We start from the raw sequence: 20,569 nt of genomic DNA, 5'->3' as shown, positions 1-20,569 counted from the left end.
AAAAAGATGTGAAAATTGATATCACGGCAGAATAGTTGAGCTGGAAAGGAGAAGCTGGATAAATTCTGCAGTGCTAGGGATTGTTATTGGGGGGTATTAATTTATCATTAATGTTACATGCACTGAGATGCCACCAAAAGCAATGTCTGTGTGCTCTCCAGTCAAATCATACTGCACATGAGCATAATTAAGACAAACACAAGTTCAACAGACAGTGCAAAGAGAGCACCAGAGTACTGAATACAGTGTTACAGCATTTTTGCGTTAGTTATAGAAAAAATGTTCAAGGTCGCCAATGAGGTAGGTTGAAAGATAAGGACTACACTGAGACTGTTCCCGAATCGGGCGATACAAGCTTTTGCCGTTGTAGTTTTACTTGCAAGATCACGTGAGATTCTATATATTTAACGTTTAATTAAATAAACTCACATTGCATGATCTCATAATTGTTGAAGCTGTTGTGTTGACATATATCGTTTAATAGATTCATCCACTTGATTTCAGTCCCACTTGACTAAGCTAAATTATTTATTCAACTCCATCTACCTCTGGACATACATGCATGCTTACATACATCATCGCTCTATCATGCAATTACATATACTATATTCACACACAGTTATAAGTGTAGAGATATTGGCTATGGTATTGATCTCCCTTTGGGATGCCTGAAAATATTGGCCAACAGCAGCCTGATCTAGAGGTTGCAATAAAACATCCCACCTCTCACAGGAACTCAAACGTAACTATGAGTTCTCCTCCTCCCTCCGAAGACAGCTTTCCTTTCTTCTTCCCGCCCCTCCACCCTACACCAGTCTGAAGAAGGGTTTTGGCCCGAAACGTTGCCTATTTCCTTCGCTCCATAGATGCTGCTGCACCCGCTGAGTTTCTCCAGCACTTTTGTCAACCTTCGAATTTCCAGCATCTGCAGCTCCTTCTTAAACAGTAACTATTATCTAAATGGTGGCCGACTAGGAAAAGGGGAGATGCAGCGAGACCTGGGTGTCATGGTACACCAGTCATTGAAAGTGGGCATGCAGGTGCAGCAGGCAGTGAAGAAAGCGAATGGTATGTTAGCTTTCATAGCAAAAGGATTTGAGTATAGGAGCAGGGAGGTTCTACTGCAGTTGTACAGGGTCTTGGTGAGACCACACCTGGAGTATTGCGTACAGTTCTGGTCTCCAAATCTGAGGAAGGACATTATTGCCATAGAGGGAGTGCAGAGTAGGTTCACCAGACTGATTCCTGGGATGTCAGGACTGTCTTATGAAGAAAGACTGGATAGACTTGGTTTATACTCTCTAGAATTTAGGAGATTGAGAGGGGATCTTATAGAAACTTACAAAATTCTTAAGGGGTTGGACAGGCTAGATGCAGGAAGATTGCTTCCGATGTTGGGGAAGTCCAGGACAAGGGGTCACAGCTTAAGGATAAGGGGGAAATCCTTTAAAACCGAGATGAGAAGAACTTTTTTCACACAGAGAGTGGTGAATCTCTGGAACTCCCTGCCACAGAGGGTAGTCGAGGCCAGTTCATTGGCTATATTTAAGAGGGAGTTAGATGTGGCCCTTGTGGCTAAGGGGATCAGAGGGTATGGAGAGAAGGCAGGTACGGGATACTGAGTTGGATGATCAGCCATGATCATATTGAATGGCGGTGCAGGCTCGAAGGGCCGAATGGCCTACTCCTGCACCTAATTTCTATGTTTCTATGTTTCTATGTGAAGTTTTAGTTGTCTCTTTTCATTAATGTTCAATTAAAATCACCATTTCATAAAATTGCCTGCATTAAAGTGAAACATTGACAAATACATTAGCAAACACAAATGATGAAGTTTCTAGATCTTTTCTATCAGAATGAATTATATTGCAACATTTTTGAAATATTTTCCAAATTTTATAAAAGGTCAGAGTGCAAGTAAGTATATTGTATAAGTAAGTGCAATCGAACACGATATTGCCCATTGCTTGGCATCTACCAATAATTCTGAAAACGAGTTGTGTGGTTGATTTCAAAATAATTTCCCCTATCTGAACCTGACTTGAACAGAGCAAAAAATGGATGATTGTTGAATTTAAAAATGCAGGTCCTATGCATGGGGCTGCTATTAAAACCTCTTTTTTGACTGGCTCTTGCAGTTTTCTAATCAGAAATTAAAAATCAGGAATTTTATCATTGATCATCAAAATGAGTATAAATGGAAATTTCAGTTATTCACTCGCACTGCATATCACGTGCTGAGAGACCCCCTATACAGAAATGCTGGTAATGTGCATGAGAAGCAAAGTGTTTTGCTGATTTGCTTGTACTAAAACTAAGCATGTTCTTCACATAGGGCACAATAAGCAAGTTTTGGGATAGGTTGGGCAGAAGACTAGGACTTTACTCTTATAAGACTGATGAGCGATCTTATAAAGGTATACACTATTGTGATGGTCATCAATAGAGTGAATGCACACAGTCTTTGTTCCCCCAGAGTCAGGGAATCAAAAACCAGAGGATATAAATTTAAGGTGAGAAAGAACAGATTTAATAGGAACAGCTTTTAATAGGAGCAACTTTTTCCACACAGTGGGCGCTACATCTATAGAACAACCTGCTATAGGAAGTGCATGAGGGAGGTATAATAACAGCATTGAAAATACATCTGGACAGCTACATAGATTTAGTGGAAGATGAGTCGAATGTGGAAAATGGGACTAGCTTAGATGGGGCATCATTGTTGTCATGGACAAGTTGGGCTGAAGGGTTTGTTGTCCATCTTGTATGACTATGTGAATGAGCTTTCAAGACCAAATTTTTGATTTTGTATATATTATTGCAATATACGTTACAGTTTCAGGGCCATTCATTGAAATGTCTCCCTTTGATTTAAAAGTAACACCAGAAAAGGAAGTCAAGAAAGTAATTGCAGAAACAAAGCTCGCAGAGAAGAAACAAACCAGCACTCAGATGTCAGAGAGTTTACAGATGAAAAATCTTTCTGAGCAGGTGGTTATTCCAGAAAAGAAGAAATCGATCGTGAAGAGTGAGCAAAGAAAAAAAAATCTGAAAAGTAAGTATTATTTTTTTTAAATACATTCTCATGAGGTTTTGAGTTGGCAGATGAGAAAATAAATCTAAAATATGAAAAAGATGTGAAAATTGATATCACGGCAGAATAGTTGAGCTGGAAAGGAGAAGCTGGATAAATTCTGCAGTGCTAGGGATTGTTATTGGGGGGTATTAATTTATCATTAATGTTACATGCACTGAGATGCCACCAAAAGCAATGTCTGTGTGCTCTCCATACTGCACATGAGCATAATTAAGCCAAACACAAGTACAACAGACAGTGCAAAGAGAGCACCAGAGTACTGAATACAGTGTTACAGCATTTTTGCGTTAGTTATAGAAAAAAAGTTCAAGGTCGCCAATGAGGTAGGTTGAAAGATAAGGACTACACTGAGACTGTTCCCGAATCGGGCGATACAAGCTTTTGTATCTTATGCATGACAGGAGAGAGGAAAAGAAGGGATGACTGGGGTGTAAGTGGTCTTTTTTAGTTTAATTTAATTTACATATACAGCGCGGAAACAGGCCCTTCGGCCCACTGAGTCTGCGCCGACCAGCGATCCCCGAACACGAACACTATCGTACACACACTAGGGACAATCTACAAATTTATCATGCCAATTTGCCTACAAACCTGTACATCTGGAACGTGGGAGGAAACCGGAGTTCCCGGAGGAAACCCACACAGGCCACGGGGAGAACGTACAAACTCCATACAGACAGCACTCATAGTCGGTATCAAACCCAGGTCTAGGGTTGTAAGGCAGCAATTCTACCAGCACCACAATACCGCCCTATTCATTATGCAGGATTATTTTACTCGTACGATAATACAACTGCAATATGCCACTGAGGTCTGGATTGCCCACATCTAGATTTGACACCTAAAGAGAGGAAATAACATTATTTTGATGGTTCTCATTTTGGATATGGCACAATTTTGTGGTTGTTTATTCCTGAGCTAACTGATTAGCATGCCAGTGACGAGAAGTCATCAGTTTAAAACGATCACTGATTCAGTGAGGAGAGAGATTTGGAGAAATATATTTACTTTAAGGTTTGCTGGTCTGCGGAATTCTTTGCCGCAGGGAATTGCTGAAAAGGACATATTTGCAGGCTTCAAAGAAAAATGATAAGTATTTGAAGAAAATTAAATTAAAATATGATTGAAATGATTAAATCGGTAATACTAGATTTGCAATGTCCTAGAAAATAGCTACCAATGACATACAGTGCCCTTCATAATGTTTGGGACAAAGACCCATCATTTATTTATTTGCCTCTGTACTCCACAATTTGAGATTTGTAATAGACAAAAAATCACATGTGGTTAAAGTGCACATTGTCAGATTTTATTAAAGGGTATTTTTATACATTTAGAAATTACAGCTGTGTTTATACATAGTCCCGCCCCCCCCCCCCCCCCCCCCCCCCCCATTTCAGGGCACCATAATATTTGGGACACATGGCTTCACAGGTATTTGTAATTGCTCAGGTGTGTTTAAATGCCTCCCTAATGCAGGTATAACCGAGCTCACAGCACCTAATCTGCCCTCCAGTCTTTCCATCATCTTTGGACACATTTATTGCTGTTTATCAATTATCAACATGAGGATTTAAGTTGTGCCAATGAAAGCCAAAGTAGCCGTTATGAGACTGAAAATCAAGAATAAAACTGTTAGAGACATGAGCCAAACCTTAGACTTACTAAAATCAACTGTTTGGAACATCATTAAGAAGAAAGAGAGCACTGGTGAGCTTACTAATCGCAAAGGGACTGGCAAGCCAAGGAAGACCTCCACAGCTGATGACAGAAGAATTCTCTTTATAATAAAGAAAAATCCCCAAACACCTGTCCAGCAGATCAGAAACACTCTTCAGGAGTCAGGTGTGGATTTGTCAATGACCAGTGTCCGCAGAATAAATCAACCTTTATTGTCATCTTGCAAGCAACAGTTGTACAGTGCAAAATGAAAAGACGTTTCCCAGGGAATAGCGGAGCATCGCACATGAAATTTAAAACATTTCAAACATAATAACACTAAAAACAATCCAGTCCCTGATGGAACAGTATAAATAGTTAAAAGCAGGTAAAACACAATGTTAAAATACAATAAACCAATCATAAAAATGTCCGGGGCAGCTGATTTGAGTGGCCAGTGCCAGTTATTAAAGTGTCCGTGCCAGTTATTAAAGTGTCCGTGCCAGCCGCAGAATCAAGTGACTGTGAGTACAGAGTGACTGTTTAGCAGCCTCACAGCCTGCGGTAGGAAGCTGTTTAGCAGTCTTGTAGTCCGGGCTTTGATGCTTCGATATCTCTTGCCTGATGGCAGGAGATCCAGGTGTATGTGGAGGGGGTGCAGTTTGTCCTTAGCAATTCTCTGAGCTTTTTTCAGACAGCAGCTCTGGAACAGTTCTTGTACCGAGGGTAGGGAGACGCCAATGATCCTCTCTGCTCCCCTCACTACCCTCTGCAGAGCCTTCCTGTCCGAGCAGTTGCAGGTGGAGTACCATGTATTTATACAGTACGTGAGTACAGACTCCACCGTACCCCTGTAGAAAGTCCTGAGGATGTTGGTGGGGAGTGAGGCCTGTTTTTAGTTTCCTCAGGAAGTGCAGTCGCTGATGGGCCCGTTTGACGGTCCCAGTGGTGTTCCTGGACCAGGTGAGGCTGTCTGTAATTTGCACACCGAGGAACTTTATGCTCTCCACTCTCTCCACTGTGGTGCCACTGATGTTGAGGGGTGTATGCTTTGGCTGCGCCCTCCTGAAGTCGACAACCATCTCCTTCGTTTTGTCGACATTTAATTCTAGATTGTTTTTGCCGCACCAGTCCACTAGTTGTTCCACTTCCTCCCTGTACATTGATTCGTCATCTCCGCTGATGAGTCACACCACTGTTGTGTCATCCGCGAATTTTATGATCTTATTGTCCCTGAATCTGGCAGCACAGTCATGTGTGAGCAATGTGAACAACAGCGGGCTGAGCACACAGCCTTGAGGGGAGCCGGTGCTCAGCGTGATCGAGCCTGAAGTGTTCTTGCCAACACGGACTGACTGCGGTCTCTCTGTCAGAAAGTCCAAGATCAAGTGACACAGGGTGGTGTTGGGGCCCAGCAGGGTTAGTTTCTCCACAAGTCTCTGTGGGATGATGGTGTTAAACGCTGAGCTGAAGTCAATGTACAGGATTCTGGTGTATGTGTTTTTGTTTTCCAGATGCGTGAGTACTGTGTGCAGCGTGGTAGAGATGGCATCCTCTGTAGAACGGTTGGGGCGATAGGCACACTGGAGGGGGTCTAGCGATGGGGGGAGGCTGGCAGTAATGTGGGGTTTCACCAGGCGTTCAAAACACTTCATTATTATTGGGGTCAGGGCGACAGGGCGGTAGTCATTTAGGCAGGCAACCACTGGTTTCTTCGCTATGGGGATTATCGTGGCAGTTTTGAGGCATGTGGGGACAATGGCTTGACTAAGGGAGATGTTAAAGATGTCTGTTAGCACATCTGCTAACTCCTCAGCACATTCCTTGAGCACACGAAGACTTCTTGAACAAAAATACAGAGACTACATTACAAGATGCAAACCACTGGTTAGCTGCAAAAATAGGATGGCCAGGTTACAGTTTGACAAGAAGTACTTAAAAGAGCAACCACAGCAGTGTTTCCACACGTCAAATTTTTTTTCCTTAAACAGAATCCCAAATTTCCTGGAATTTTATGGTATTTCCTGACATTTTCAAAATCCTTCCTGCGTGCTATTTGTTAATGGCTTTTTTCCACGGGCACACGTTAACAACACAAAGAAGAACAAGGCAAAACAGATCTATGTAACTACACCATATCTGCCTGCTTCTGTTACTCACTTGTACAGTGTTATGCAAGGCAGCTGTTGTTGCCTCCAACAGCTTTCGTTGTCTTCGGTTTTTCAACCTGCTCTCATGTGTCTCAGTCTCTGCTCTTTCACCCTCTCCCTCCCTCTCTCTCCCCCTCCATCCTTCTTCCTTCCTCTCCCTCCACATCTCTCCCTCTCTCTCCCTCTCTCTCTCTCCCCTCCCCCTTTCTCTCCCTCCCTCGCCCCCTCCCCTTCCCCCCCCTCCCTCTCTCCCCATTCTTTTTTCTCTCCCTCCCTCTCAGTCCCTCCCTCCCTTTCTCCCTCCCTCCTTCTCCCTCTCTCACCATCTATCTCTCCCTCCCCCTTTCCCTCACTCCCTCCCTCTCTCCCTCCCGTCCCTCTCCCTCCCTCTCTCCCTCCCTCGCTCCCTCCTTCCCTCCCTCTCTCCCTCCATTCCCTCTCCCTCCCTCCCTTCCCTCCCTCCATCTCTCCCTCTCTCCCTCTCTCCCTCTCTCCCTCCATCTCTCCCTCTCTCCCTCTCTCTCTGCCCCTTCTCTCTCCCCCTCCCTCTCTACTTTCTCTTTCCCTCCCCCTCTCCCTCCCTCTCTCATTCCCTCTCTCCCTCTCTCCCTCCCTCCCTCCCTCCCTCCCTCCCTCTCTCTCTTCCTCTCTCTCTCCCCCCTCCTTATTTCTCTCCCTCCCTCTCTTATTCCCTCTCTCCCTCCCTCCCTCCCTCCCTCTCTCTCCCTCTCTCCCTCCCACTCTCCCTCCCCTCTCCCTCTCTCGCTCTCAGCCTCTTGAACCCACCCACCGTTCTGCAAGATCAGGGCCAATCCCAAAGTAACTGCAATCTCACCGCCCACTGATAACTTTTCACCATTAGGCTTATCCAGAAAAAACACTGCCTGAAAAATAATCAAAGGCTCAACTTCCACTGAGAAAGAGAATTCCAAAGACTCATTGTTATACGGAATTTTCCCGAACAGTCTGTGACCCATAGTGCTGTGGCCATACCGCTATGTTTAGACATTTGAGCGCCAAACCGGCAGCGCTGTGTGTATTACCTTTCAGGTACCTGTGTGTATACCCTTCGTGGGCCGGATGCCTAAATTTACCCAAATTTCCCGAAATTATTCAATTTCCCTAAAATTACCCGGAGACAACCAGAATTTCCTGAATTTCGGGTAATTTCCTTCAAAGTGGAAACACTGAACCACAGTTCTGGAAAAAGTTCTTCTGGACAGATGAGACAAAGATTAACTTATATCAGAGTGATGGCAAAAGCAAATTATGGAGGAGAGAAGAAACTGCCCAAGATCCAAAGCATACCACCTCATCTGTGAAACACAGTGGTGGGGTTGTTATGGCCTGGGCATGTATGGCTGCTGAGGGTACTGGCTCACTTATCTTCATTGCTGATACAACTGCTGATGGTAGTAGCATAATGAATTTTGAAGTGTATAGACACATTCTATCTGCTCAAGTTCAAACAAATACCTCAAAACTCATTGGCCAGCGGTTCATTCTACAGCAAGACAATGATCCCAAACATACTGCTAAAGCAACAAAGGAGTTTTTCAAAGCTAAAAAATGATCAATTCTTGAATGGCCAAGTCAATCACCTGATCAGAACCGAATTGAGCATGCCTTTTATATACTAAAGGGAAAACTGACGGGGACTAGCACCCAAAACAAGCATAAGCTAAAGATGGCTACAATACAGGCCTGGCAGAGCATCACCAGAGAAGACACCCAGCAACTGGTGATGTCCATGAATCATAGACTTCAAGCATTCATTGCATGCAAAGGATATGCAACAAAATCCTAAACATGACTGCTTTCATTTACATGACATTGCTGTGTCCCAAACATTATGGTGCCCTGAAATGGGGGGCTATGTATAAACACTGCTGTAATTTCTACATGGTGAAACCGAAATGTATCAAAATGGCCTTTATTAAAATCTGACAATGTGCACTTTAACCACCTGTGATTTTTTCTATTACAAATCTCAAATCGTGGAGTACAGAGGCAAATAAATAAATGATGGGTCTTTGTCCCAATCATTATGGAGGGCACTGTATGGGGATGAAAGGTCCCTCATTCTACACTGTAAATTTTAGTCACATGAATATATTATAATCTCAGCACCTCAATGTTGCACAGAAATATTGAAGAATTTTGCAGATACAGAAAAATGTATCACTAATTTTTGGACGAGGTAAAGAATAGTAGGTAAATTTAATTTTAATTGGACGGCATCAGAGCTAAAGAGCTAAAGAACATGGAAACAGGCCCTTTGGCCCAACTTGTCCATACTGACCTTGTCTTGTAAAGAACTGGATTATATATTGGGTTAATTCCCTAGGAGAAATTCCGCAATTTCAGTGGAGCAATATGCAGACTGTGAACCAGAGAACTGGTGATGGTGTTATAGCCTCAGGATATAGGCTTACTGAACATGATGTTTCACTGTGGCAATAGGTTTGAATGCAGTTTAGAATGATAAGAATGAAAGGTCTTCAAAGGGTAAGTTAAAAAGATTTTATGTGCTTAGTGGGAAGCAAATCTACAACCCAAATTGGGTTAAATATTTCATTTGGTCACTGACGCTGAAGTCAGGTATGTTTAAGTAACTCTGTTTTGTACTCTGTCTTTGAAATTTGGTCCATTGGAATCAAATTTCAGAAATGAAGGTTGATCTGGAGCTCTGGCATGTTTGCACACATGACATTGATTAACACATGTCAGGTTGATAATACAGATGAGAAATAGGATGCCTATAAAAAGCTCCAAGGGAAAATAAAATAAGAAGGGCACAGCCGGAGTACGGGAGCATTCTCAGCAGACTAATAGCCAATTGAAGAGGGAGCCAGAAAATAATCTGTGGGCATATCAAGCAACAAAAAGTGGAAGTGATAAGGACCTACTGATTACCAGAGGTCATGACTGGAAGACAAAATGAGTACCTGTCTTTTTAAAGGAAGAAGATGTTGCTGCAGTCAGAGGATAAGTGGACACATTAGATGAGCTAAAAATTGATAAGAACGAACTACTAGAAGGGCTGAATTTACTTAAAGTAGATATCACAGTACAGGCATGACATAGGAAAGACTGATTCACAAAACTGTTGAAGGATAAATTGAGCAAATACAGACCATGCAGTTTAAATTGGAAAATGTTTAGAAGCAATTAATGGGGACAGGATTAAAATTCACATGACTAAGTATGAATTAATTAAAAGACATCAGTTTGGATTTGTAAAGAACAACTACAGTTTCACTAAAGGGATGAGAATGTTTATTTCCAAATAGCCGGACAGTCACTAGCATCATTGCCTTAGAAGTCCTGTGAAACAGGTTCAATCTTAACCTATTGCTGCTTTTTGGAGTTTACACATTCTCCCTGTGGCCACGTGTGGTCCCAGGTACTGTAGTTTCCTCCAACATCACAAGTTTGTACTGGTTACTAGGTTGATTGGCCACTAAATTATCTCTGTGTGGGTGTGTGGCAGGAGAACCAGGGGAATGTTACTGAGCATGTCTGAATGAAGAGTTTGCAAGAAAATAAAAGGGGAAATAGGATTGATATTGATTGCTCTGAGAGCTTGCATACTAAGTGGGCTGAATGGCCTCCTCCTACGCCATAGGCAGGGAATATACAACAGACTCTCCAGCAAAGTTGACGGGCTTGGAATAAAAGGGACAGTGACTTCACAGATTAAAATTTGGCTAAGGCACAAAGAACAGAAAGTCAGAGTGAATAGTTTTTATTGGGCTGGAAGGAAGTGGAACACGGTGCCTTAGGGATTCTGTGACCACTGCTTTTCCTAATTTGTATTAATAACTAGGTTTTAGTTATACGAGGAACAATTTCAAAATGTGGCATCACTTCACAAGACTGGTGAACAATGAGGATGATTTTGATAGACTTGGAAAGACGGTGGAATGGGTAAAATTTAACTATGATAAAAGGGAAGTGATACTTTCCTGCAGGTTATGCAAAAAGATAGAGAGAAAATAGTTTTAAGAGTGATGCAGGAATAGAGACCTGGCTTTTTATGTGCAGGTCTAAACATTAAAATCCTGTACATTTATTAATTGCCTTCTCGCCCACCCTTGTATTAGTAAAATTTCACTTATGCCAGTTTCACTCTAACTGGAAAACTATGTCCAACCAAAGGATGGAAAATACATTTATTAGTTTGACTTCAAGGATAAGGGATTATTTGGTAGGGAAAGGGAAAAGAAGCTGGACTTATAGCTTTAGCACAGTAAGCTGACAACATGCTTTAGAAGTGCTTCAAATAAAGAGGGGTCTACATAGATATAAGGAAGCAAAGTGCACCTAATGGTGGTATGATAAAGAACCTGAGACATATACCTAACATGGTTGATAAAAGAAACAAAAGTAAATTCTTTACTTACTGTAGCTAACAATTAGCCTCTGAAATGCAGTTCCTTAGACAATGATGGTAGAAGAATCAACCGTGGGTCGCAAAAGTGAACTGAATTAGTAATTTAAATAAATGTACTTGTGGACATATGGAGAAAAGGCAGATGAATAGTTCTGGCTGTACTTCTTTTGCAGAGGGACAACACAAACCTGAAGGGCAGAATAGCACTCTCTATGGTACATGATGATTCAATGGTCCTTCAGGGTAATAGAAAACTTTAGATGGTTCCTGCAGGAATTCCACTTCCTGGACTTTTGCTGAACGGTATATTGTTGGAACAGAGGAAAGAAGTGAAGAAAGACCATGCGTATTTATTGCATCTTTTTAGAATGTCCCAATTAATTTTCCAGTTGAAGTTCAATTGTTAGATACACAAAAAATGGCAGATGGTTAGATCTAATAAGCATTTCACAGCTGATCCAATTTGTGGTATTTCTGACTGTACAAGACTTATTCAATATGTGTTTATGGTTCACCTCGTATTACACAGTCAAGTATCAGAAAAGGGCTTGAATTCACAACTGGCAATTGGATCAAGTTGAGTACAGCCTTGAGGCATTACATAGTGAAAGCATAACATTAAGGTCTGTCCCACAGCCATTGGGATAGATTTAGCAACAAGACATGTTCCTTACAATGCAGGAATTCGTAGCTTTCATGATTATTTATCCAATATCTCGTAGTTTATCATTATTCTGGAAATCCCCAAATGAACTTTATGCATAATGCAATGTACAAAACAATTTTATGAATGTTGCAAAAGGCTGCAAAATCAATATTTTTTACATTTAGCAGGAAAAATAATCTGTGATCAGGATGCAACAGTCTCAACACCAATAAAGATGGAACCCACCTATTTACGCAAGGAAACAGACTCAAAGAAACATACTGGTAAATCCTGCTTGTGTATTACAATCTTTTCTAATATATTGTGATAACAACCAATTTTTTTGGAAAAAGGAAACTGGGAACAATTTCAAAATATGGAGTCACTACAGGACTTGCATACCTGGTGAACAATGAGGATGATTACGATGGACTTGGAAAGACAGTGGAATGGGTAAAATTTAACTATGATAAAAGGGAAGTGATACTTTCCTGCAGGTTATGCAAAAAGATAGAGAGAAAATAGTTTTAAGAGTGATGCAGGAATAGAGACCTGGCTTTTTATGTGAAGGTCTAAACATTAAAATCCTGTACATTTATTAATTGCCTTCTCGCCCACCCTTGTATTAGTAAAATTTCACTTATGCCAGTTTCACTCTAACTGGAACACTATGTCCAACCAAAGGATGGAAAATACATTTATTAGTTTGACTTCAAGGATAAGGGATTATTTGGTAGGGAAAGGGTAAAGAAGCTGGACATAGCTTTAGCACAGTAAGCTGACAAAATGCTTTAGAAGTGCTTCAAATAAAGAGGGGTCTACATAGATATAAGGAAGCAAAGTGCACCCAATGGTGGTATGATAAAGAACCTGAGACATATACCTAACATGGTTGATAAAAGAAACAAAAGTAAATTATTTACATACTGTAGCTAACAATTAGCCTCTGAAATGCAGTTCCTTAGACAATGATGGTAGAAGAATCAACCGTGGGTCGCAAAAATGAACTGAATTAGTAATTTAAATAAATGTACTTGTGGACATATGGAGAAAAGGCAGATGAATAGTTCTGGCTGTACTTCTTTTGCAGAGGGACAACACAAACCTGAAGGGCAGAATAGCACTCTCTATGGTATATGATGATTCAATGGTCCTTCAGGGTAATAGAAAACTTTAGATGGTTCCTGCAGGAATTCCACTTCCTGGACTTTTGCTGAACGGTATATTGTTGGAACAGAGGAAAGAAGTGAAGAAAGACCATGCGTATTTATTGCATCTTTTTAGAATGTCCCAATTAATTTTCCAGTTGAAGTGCAATTGTTAGATACACAAAAAATGGCAGATGGTTAGATCTAATAAGCATTTCACAGCTGATCCAATTTGTGGTATTTCCGACTGTACAAGACTTATTCAATATTTGTTTATGGTTCACCTCGTATTACACAGTCAAGTATCAGAAAAGGGCTTGAATTCACAACTGGCAATTGGATCAAGTTGAGTACAGCCGTGAGGCATTACATAGTGAAAGCATAACATTAAGGTCTGTCCCACAGCCATTGGGATAGATTTAGCAACAAGACATGTTCCTTACAATGCAGGAATTCGTAGCTTTCATGATTCTTTATCCAATATCTCGTAGTTTATCATTATTCTGGAAATCCCCAAATGAACTTTATGCATAATGCAATGTACAAAACAATTTTATGAATGTTGCAAAAGGCTGCAAAATCAATATTTTTTACATTTAGCAGGAAAAATAATCTGTGATCAGGATGCAACAGTCTCAACACCAATAAAGATGGAACCCACCTATTTACGCAAGGAAACAGACTCAAAGAAACATACTGGTAAATCCTGCTTGTGTATTACAATCTTTTCTAATATATTGTGATAACAACCAATTTTTTTGGAAAAAGGAAACTGGGAACAATTTCAAAATATGGAGTCACTACAGGACTTGCATACCTGGTGAACAATGAGGATGATTACGATGGGCTTGGAAAGCTGGTGCAATGGGTATTATTTAACTATGATAAAAGTGACGCAAATCTTTTCTGTAGGTTGTGCAATAAGATGCAGAGAGTACAGTTTTAAGAGTAATGCAGGAATAACCTGGCTGTTTATGTGCATGTCTGAACATTAAAATCCTGCAAGTGTATTCATTGCTTTCTCGCCCAACCTTGTTATAGTAAAATTTCACTTATTACATTTATTTCAAATTCTGCTTGTGCATCACAACATTTTCTAATTTATTGAGATATCAACTAATTTTTTGGAAAAGCCAAATAAAAAGTTGGTGAATTAGAAAAAATTGGTAAAGATTTTTTAAAATCTGGATAATTCCCATTTGATCTTCTTACATGTTAATAACTAATCTAAAAGACGACCCTGTAGTTTCTTATTTCTTTGCTGTATGATCTTCTTGTACAAGGTGATTTCAGCAACAGCTAAAAACAGAAACTGTTCATCCTTGAAAGAAATTCAATGGGCTAAAATGTACATGGTTACAGTAGAGGAGCAAATTGCTGCTGAGATGCTCTTCATGGATCAAAGTGTTCCTGACCTCCACTCTGCTTATTCCAGCATGGTAGTCTGAGACATGATTGACATCAGATTCCAGTCCATCTGATCTTGTGCTCCGCTAATGGACTCAGCATTTGGATCAAGGGTGGAGATGAGTGATGGTTGGATCCACTTTGAATTTGGCCCTTAACCTTTATGCTAGGAATAACTATTGCTGTTCAACATTGCTACGTTGGTGTGATGTTTGGTGGACTGTGGGGTGGGAGGACCCGTTGCTCCTCCCGTGCAGCAGGTGGCGCAGGACAAATGGAGATGTTTTGTATATAGTTTATCCTGTCTGTAGACAGTGTGAGTGGGCAGTCAGATTATGTGTGTGCAGTCATTTGTGACTTGTCTTGCTGCCAGAATTGAGTAAAGTATTAAAGATTTCTGTTGTAAATTGAAAACTCTCAAGTTTTGTGCAGACCTAGAAAATGAACACGAAAGTGGTGTCAGAAGTGGGATATTTCGGATTGCGTCCAAAGACCCAGAGAAGAGCCTATTTTTCGATTAAAAAAGAATATATATATTTTTTTTTTTTAGTTCTGTAACTAACATTTCTCGGCAATTCGATCGTTTCGATCCCGAGTGAGAAAGGTGGTCATTGTATTTAATGTGAGCTGAGTTTTAATTTGAAAGTATAGCAATTACGACTGACCAGATGAAGAAGGCTCTCTTGTGTTCATCAATGTCTCCAGAAACTTTTACACTGCTTCAAAATTTACTTCCAGAAGAAGTGACTTAAGTTTCATATGCTGAAATCACAATGGCTTTGCAGCTGCACTTTGAAGAAAGTCGAAATTTCCTAGCAGCTCACCTTGATTTCTACCAGACGGTGCAACAGGAAGGGCAATCGATCGTCAAATTTCTTGCCGAACTTCGCACAAAGACAAAGGCATGTGCTTTTAAAGCTCAATGCTGCGAAAAGTGCCAAGACAATGCGTTGCGGGATAGACTGGTCATGGGTTGCAGGCACGCATTCATCCAGCAGGCGATTTTCAAGGAATCGGTCGTCTCATTGAAGAATGTGCTGCAGTGTGCTAAGATGGCCGGGCTGCTAAGTAAAGAACTGCACAAAATGGCCAGCGAAACAGCGTCGAAGGTCCCTCAGGAGTGCATACAGTTCGTCAGACTTGTCCGCAACGCCAGATTCTGCAACGCCAGAAATCACTTGACCGACCCAGAGCAAATCCGGAGAAGGTGGGACAGTTTCAGAAGAGCCGTTCCCCTGTGGGGGGGGAAGATCGAAACCCTGCTACCAGTGCGGCACGACTGCTCAACATCAACGTGAGTGCCCTTATATCAAGTCCGTTTGGTATGCCTGTTACCAAAAAGGTCATCCCCAGGCAGTGTGTCAATCCGTAGGAAAGCTGAGAAAGGGCAAGAAATCGCAAAACACAGTCGACCAAATCGCGGAGACCATTCCTACTGAAGTGCTTGGGGTGTCTACGATCACCGACAAGCCAAGGATTTTGCTGCGGGTCTCGAACGTCTATCAACAGTTCCAGGTGGACACTGGTGTCGCTAGTGGGTCAGGACATCTGGGAGAGGATCGGATCACCCAAACTGAAACCGGCCAACATATACGCCTTTTCGGATATGGATGACAGCGCATTCACAAGAAAGGCAAATGCACGATCGCCGTTTCCTGTAATGGGATGACACAGTTGTTGCCGCTGATCGTCGTTGGTAAAGAAGGTACATCCCTGTGCGCCATCGACTGGATCCTTGCTTTTATCTTGACATGAACGCCTTGGTCTACGATGGATCAACTATGGCATTGTCATCTACCACGGATTGCAACATGGTCAGCAAGTGCGAGAACAACCGGCAGAAGGTTCTTGACCAGTTTCCGACCGTTTTCGCACCTGGACTCAGACATTGCACAAAGATGAAGGCACAGCATACTCAAAGACGATGCCGTCCCTAAGTTCTTCAAACCAAGATCAGTTCCATTCAGTCGGATGGACGCCGTCGACAAGGAACTCTGCCGTCTTGAAGAAATGGGAATTATCACCCATGTGGACCATTCAAAATGGGCCACACCCATAGTTGTCGTTCAGAAGCCTTGTGGCAAGGTGCGCATCTGTGGCGACTACAAAGTGACCGTAAACCCCCAATTTCACATTGATCAACACCCCGCACCTAGAGTGGACAAGCTGTTCGTCAAGCTGCAAGGAGGACAGTACTTCTCGAAATTTGACATGTCCGATACGTATTTCTAAGTGGAACTGGATGACGAGACAAAAAACCTGCTCGTGATCAACACGCACAAGGGACTGTTCAGATACAACCGATTATGGTTTGGACCGGCACCAGCGCCGGCCATCTTCCAGAAACTGGTCGACAATCTCGTTGCCGGGATTCCGTACATAGCCGCCTACCTGGATGACATAATTGTCACCGGCCGTACAGCACTGAACAACTACGGCATGAAGTTGCGCATGGACAAGTGCGCATTCTTCCGACAACAGGTCACATATCTCGGACATGTGATCTCGGCAAGTGGTCTGAAGCCATCGGAAGAACGAGTGGATGCCATTGTGAAATTGCCGACGGCCGAAAATGTGAAGCAGCTTGAAAGCTTCATTGGCAAAGTGAACTACTATGGCAAGTTCATACCGGCACTTTCGACTTTGTGCATACCATTGAACAACATGTGAAAACAGGATGTCGAATGGCACTGGTCCAAAGAGTGTGACCATGCACTCACCAGGTCGAAGGAGATGCTCGCCAAGAAGATGCACTTGGTCCACTATGACCCATCGAAGCAGATCTCGCTGGCCGCTGATGCATCGCCATATGGTCCTGGAGCTGTAATCTCACAAACGACGCAGAACGGCAAGGAAGAACCAATCGCGTTCGCATCCAAAACGCTGACGACCGCCGAGAAAAACTACAGGCAATAGCAGAAAGAACAGCATACAGATAAAGCAAATACTGATATCTCTTCAAAAAAGAACACTGGGGAAAACTCTGTTGATTCTGAGCCTTTAGCAAGAGTTGTGAAACGCAAAAAAGGCTGGAAAAAAAGAGTGAAGCGAGGTCCAGCCAAATGAAGACGTTCAAACTGGAAATGGGGAACGCGATGTTTGGTGGACTGTGTGGGGTGGCGAGGACCCGTTGCTCCTCCCCTGCAGCAGGTGGCGCTGCACAGGGAGATGTTTTGTATATAGTTTATCTTGTCTGTAGACAGTGTGAGTGGGAAGTCAGATTCTGTGTGTGCAGCCATTTATGACTTGTCTTGCTGCTAGCATTGAGTAAAGTATTAAAGACTTATGTTGTAAATTGAAGACTCTATAGTTTTGTGCAGACCTAGAAAACGAACACGAAAGTTGGATTGAAAAGTGCAGATAAATCGTTTTGTTTTTTCCTTTACTGAACGTTAATGTTTTTAAATTCACTTATTTCATGTTTTAATTTATTTTTTTAATTGTCTCTGAACATAAGATATTTTTAAATGCAGTTCAATAAACTTTAACAGCATTGAGCTGCAAAGGGGTCATTGTAATCCATTGCCAGCAGCTTAGTTGGGACTCATAGACCGTACTGCTTTGTAGGATGGCCAGGTCCAGAGCTGATATGGACCTCTACAACTTCAAAAGTTACTGTAGGCATGAGAATGGCTTCTAAATATAATCCTACATGTGGATTGAGGTCCAACGCTGATGAACTAGAATGGCCTTTAACTTTAATGTACAAGGTGCATTAAGCCATTTGACCTATCGTGACTGAACTTGATCAAAAATATCTGGTCATCTCTTTATGATAGCACAAAATAAAAAATGAGTGCTACTTCATGGTCATCATAATAGGCATGTGGAACTGACCCCAAAGAGAGAAAGCTAATGCCAAATCTAATTTTATATTTATATAAGATTGGCTGATGTAATAGTGCAATCATTAGGAAATCTACTGTAAGCAACATAAAATGACTGGCTGCCTCTTCATTATTGTGCAATTATACACCTCTACACATCACAAGGCTGTCTGCACAATGGTGCAGGAAGAGAATGAAAATTCCACCTTCAATGAACAAATACAAACAATGAAAGTCTTTCAAGGCTGGGTCTTTGTCTGACAGAACACATATTACTTTGCAGCATACTTGAATTATTTTGTCAATTGTAAAATAATTAGCCAGAGAAGAAGAAATCATATAATGGTTGAGGGACGCAAGATTAAATGTAAAGGATTTAGAACATAAAGTTCTAAGAATTCTTGATGCTGATTTATGAGGTTGTGGATATTGCTTCCAGTATCATCAGTTGAGGCAGAAACCATGCCTATCTTTCATTATGTGTTTGAATATGTGTATAAAGGAAAAGGGTGAAAAAAATAGTTTCTCCTGTGGGAAGTAGGCAGTAATATGGACTGAGTGCAATGAATCATCCATACTAGCTCTTTAAATTGTAAGCTGATCTGCTACGTCTATGTTATTGACATCATATCATTCTGCATTTTTTTCAGAAATACAAGCAAAAACATTTGAAGTTGTCATCTTCTCTGAGTTGAAACGGAAGCCAAAGATATGCTATGGATGCAAAAAACCACTCATTGATGAAAAAAGCCTGGATTTGATATTGAAAACTCAAGATGTTCGAGATTACTTTGGTCAATGCGGACAGAAGCATCGTGCCTTTAAGAGTTCCAATGTATACTTACACTTGCTTGAGAAATGTGTACAAAAGAAATATGGGAAATATCAACATAACTACATATTGCCAGAAAAAATGCGAGCACATTTAAATAGTGCCCAGTCCACAATGCTCCAAAGCATGAATATCATTCAAGATCCAGGAGCTATTAAATACACAAGTAAAACTGAGAAATGTCATTTTAAACATGTAAAGACAGAGCAATATAAGACAGAAGAAGAAGAAATCTCTTCTAGTTCCCATTCCTCACGATCCACTCTTAGTCGTTGAATTCCGTGGTCCGCTCTTCAAGGTCATTGGGATTCAGGACCAAACATTGAACGAGTTTCCAGAACTTTTGAACATCAAATAGCTATAAACATACTGTGATTAAAATAAGATAGAAATCGAAATCTACCAGGGGAATGGGAACCTGAGGGCAGAATCAGAAAGGAAGAAAGGTAGACGGGAAATTAAAAGGTAAAGTTCAGATGAGATGATATTTAAGAAGGCAAAGAGAAAGGGAGTATAACAGGAAGGGTCAAAACATACAACCATAAGAATGTATCAGCAAAGAGTCAGAGTAAGGAAAAATAATAAGATACAATTTAAGGCCAAAGTCAAAAAGAAACAGATAGGGTGAATTGGAATAGATAAGGTGAATGCATGGTTTTTTACCCAGGTAATCAAAAGCATCAGGCTCTCAGAAAAGCCTGAGTGAGTAACTACAGTAGATTTTGTTGATAGCACACAATGTAACTACTTTATGCTGCTGCTGGAGAGATGAATGTTTAGGGTTTCTAATGGAGAATGGCCCGGACGGAGTCCCTGGCTGAGTCCTTGGGAACTGCATGGAATAACTAGCGGGAGTAGTCACAAACATCTTTAATCTCTCCCTACCTGTGGCATTAACATCAGTCGCCATGAAGGCCTTTGAGCACATAGTCCTCACCCATCTGAAAACTCACACTGCCCCCATTATGGACCCTTTCCAATTTGCATATAGGGCCAACCGGTCTGTTGAGGATGCTATCAACTTAGCTCTTCACTATTCCCTTCATCATCTGGAATCACCGAACACCTATGCACGCATCCTGTTTATAGATTTTAGCTTGGCCTTTAATACTATACACCCGATTAAACTCTACAATAAAATGTTGGACATGAGCATCCACCCAGCCATGTGCCATTGGATTCTACACTTTCTAACAAACAGACAGCAAAGAGTCAAGGTGGGTGAAAAACTCTCCAGCCCTTTGACTCTCAACATAGGAGCCCCCCAAGGGTGCGTTCTGTCACCCCAGCTCTTCTCACTTTACACCAACAACCTCACATCCCAATGCAGCTCAGTTAAAATTTTTAAATATGCAGACGACACAACAATAATTGGCCTTATCTCAGACAACAAAGAATCACAATACC

At 41.5% G+C, this 20,569-nt stretch overlaps 1 protein-coding gene across 1 annotated transcript in view; it reads left to right on the top strand.

Moving 5' to 3' along the window:
- LOC116983301 overlaps window positions 1-19,778 on the top strand; it is a 34,917-nt gene extending 15,139 nt beyond the window's left edge. Inside the window, exons 3-5 of the mRNA XM_033036993.1 lie at window positions 12,134-12,232; window positions 13,697-13,795; window positions 18,981-19,778. Coding sequence (XP_032892884.1) covers window positions 12,134-12,232; window positions 13,697-13,795; window positions 18,981-19,438 — 656 coding nt within the window. The 3' untranslated portion in view covers window positions 19,439-19,778. The remainder of the gene's footprint in view (window positions 1-12,133; window positions 12,233-13,696; window positions 13,796-18,980) is intronic.
- The last annotated feature ends 791 nt before the right edge of the window (window positions 19,779-20,569 follow it).

This window comes from Amblyraja radiata, chromosome 18, assembly GCF_010909765.2.
Source record: "Amblyraja radiata isolate CabotCenter1 chromosome 18, sAmbRad1.1.pri, whole genome shotgun sequence".
In the NCBI taxonomy this organism is placed as follows: Eukaryota; Metazoa; Chordata; class Chondrichthyes; order Rajiformes; family Rajidae; genus Amblyraja; species Amblyraja radiata.
This window is presented reverse-complemented; position numbering and strand designations above follow the sequence as displayed.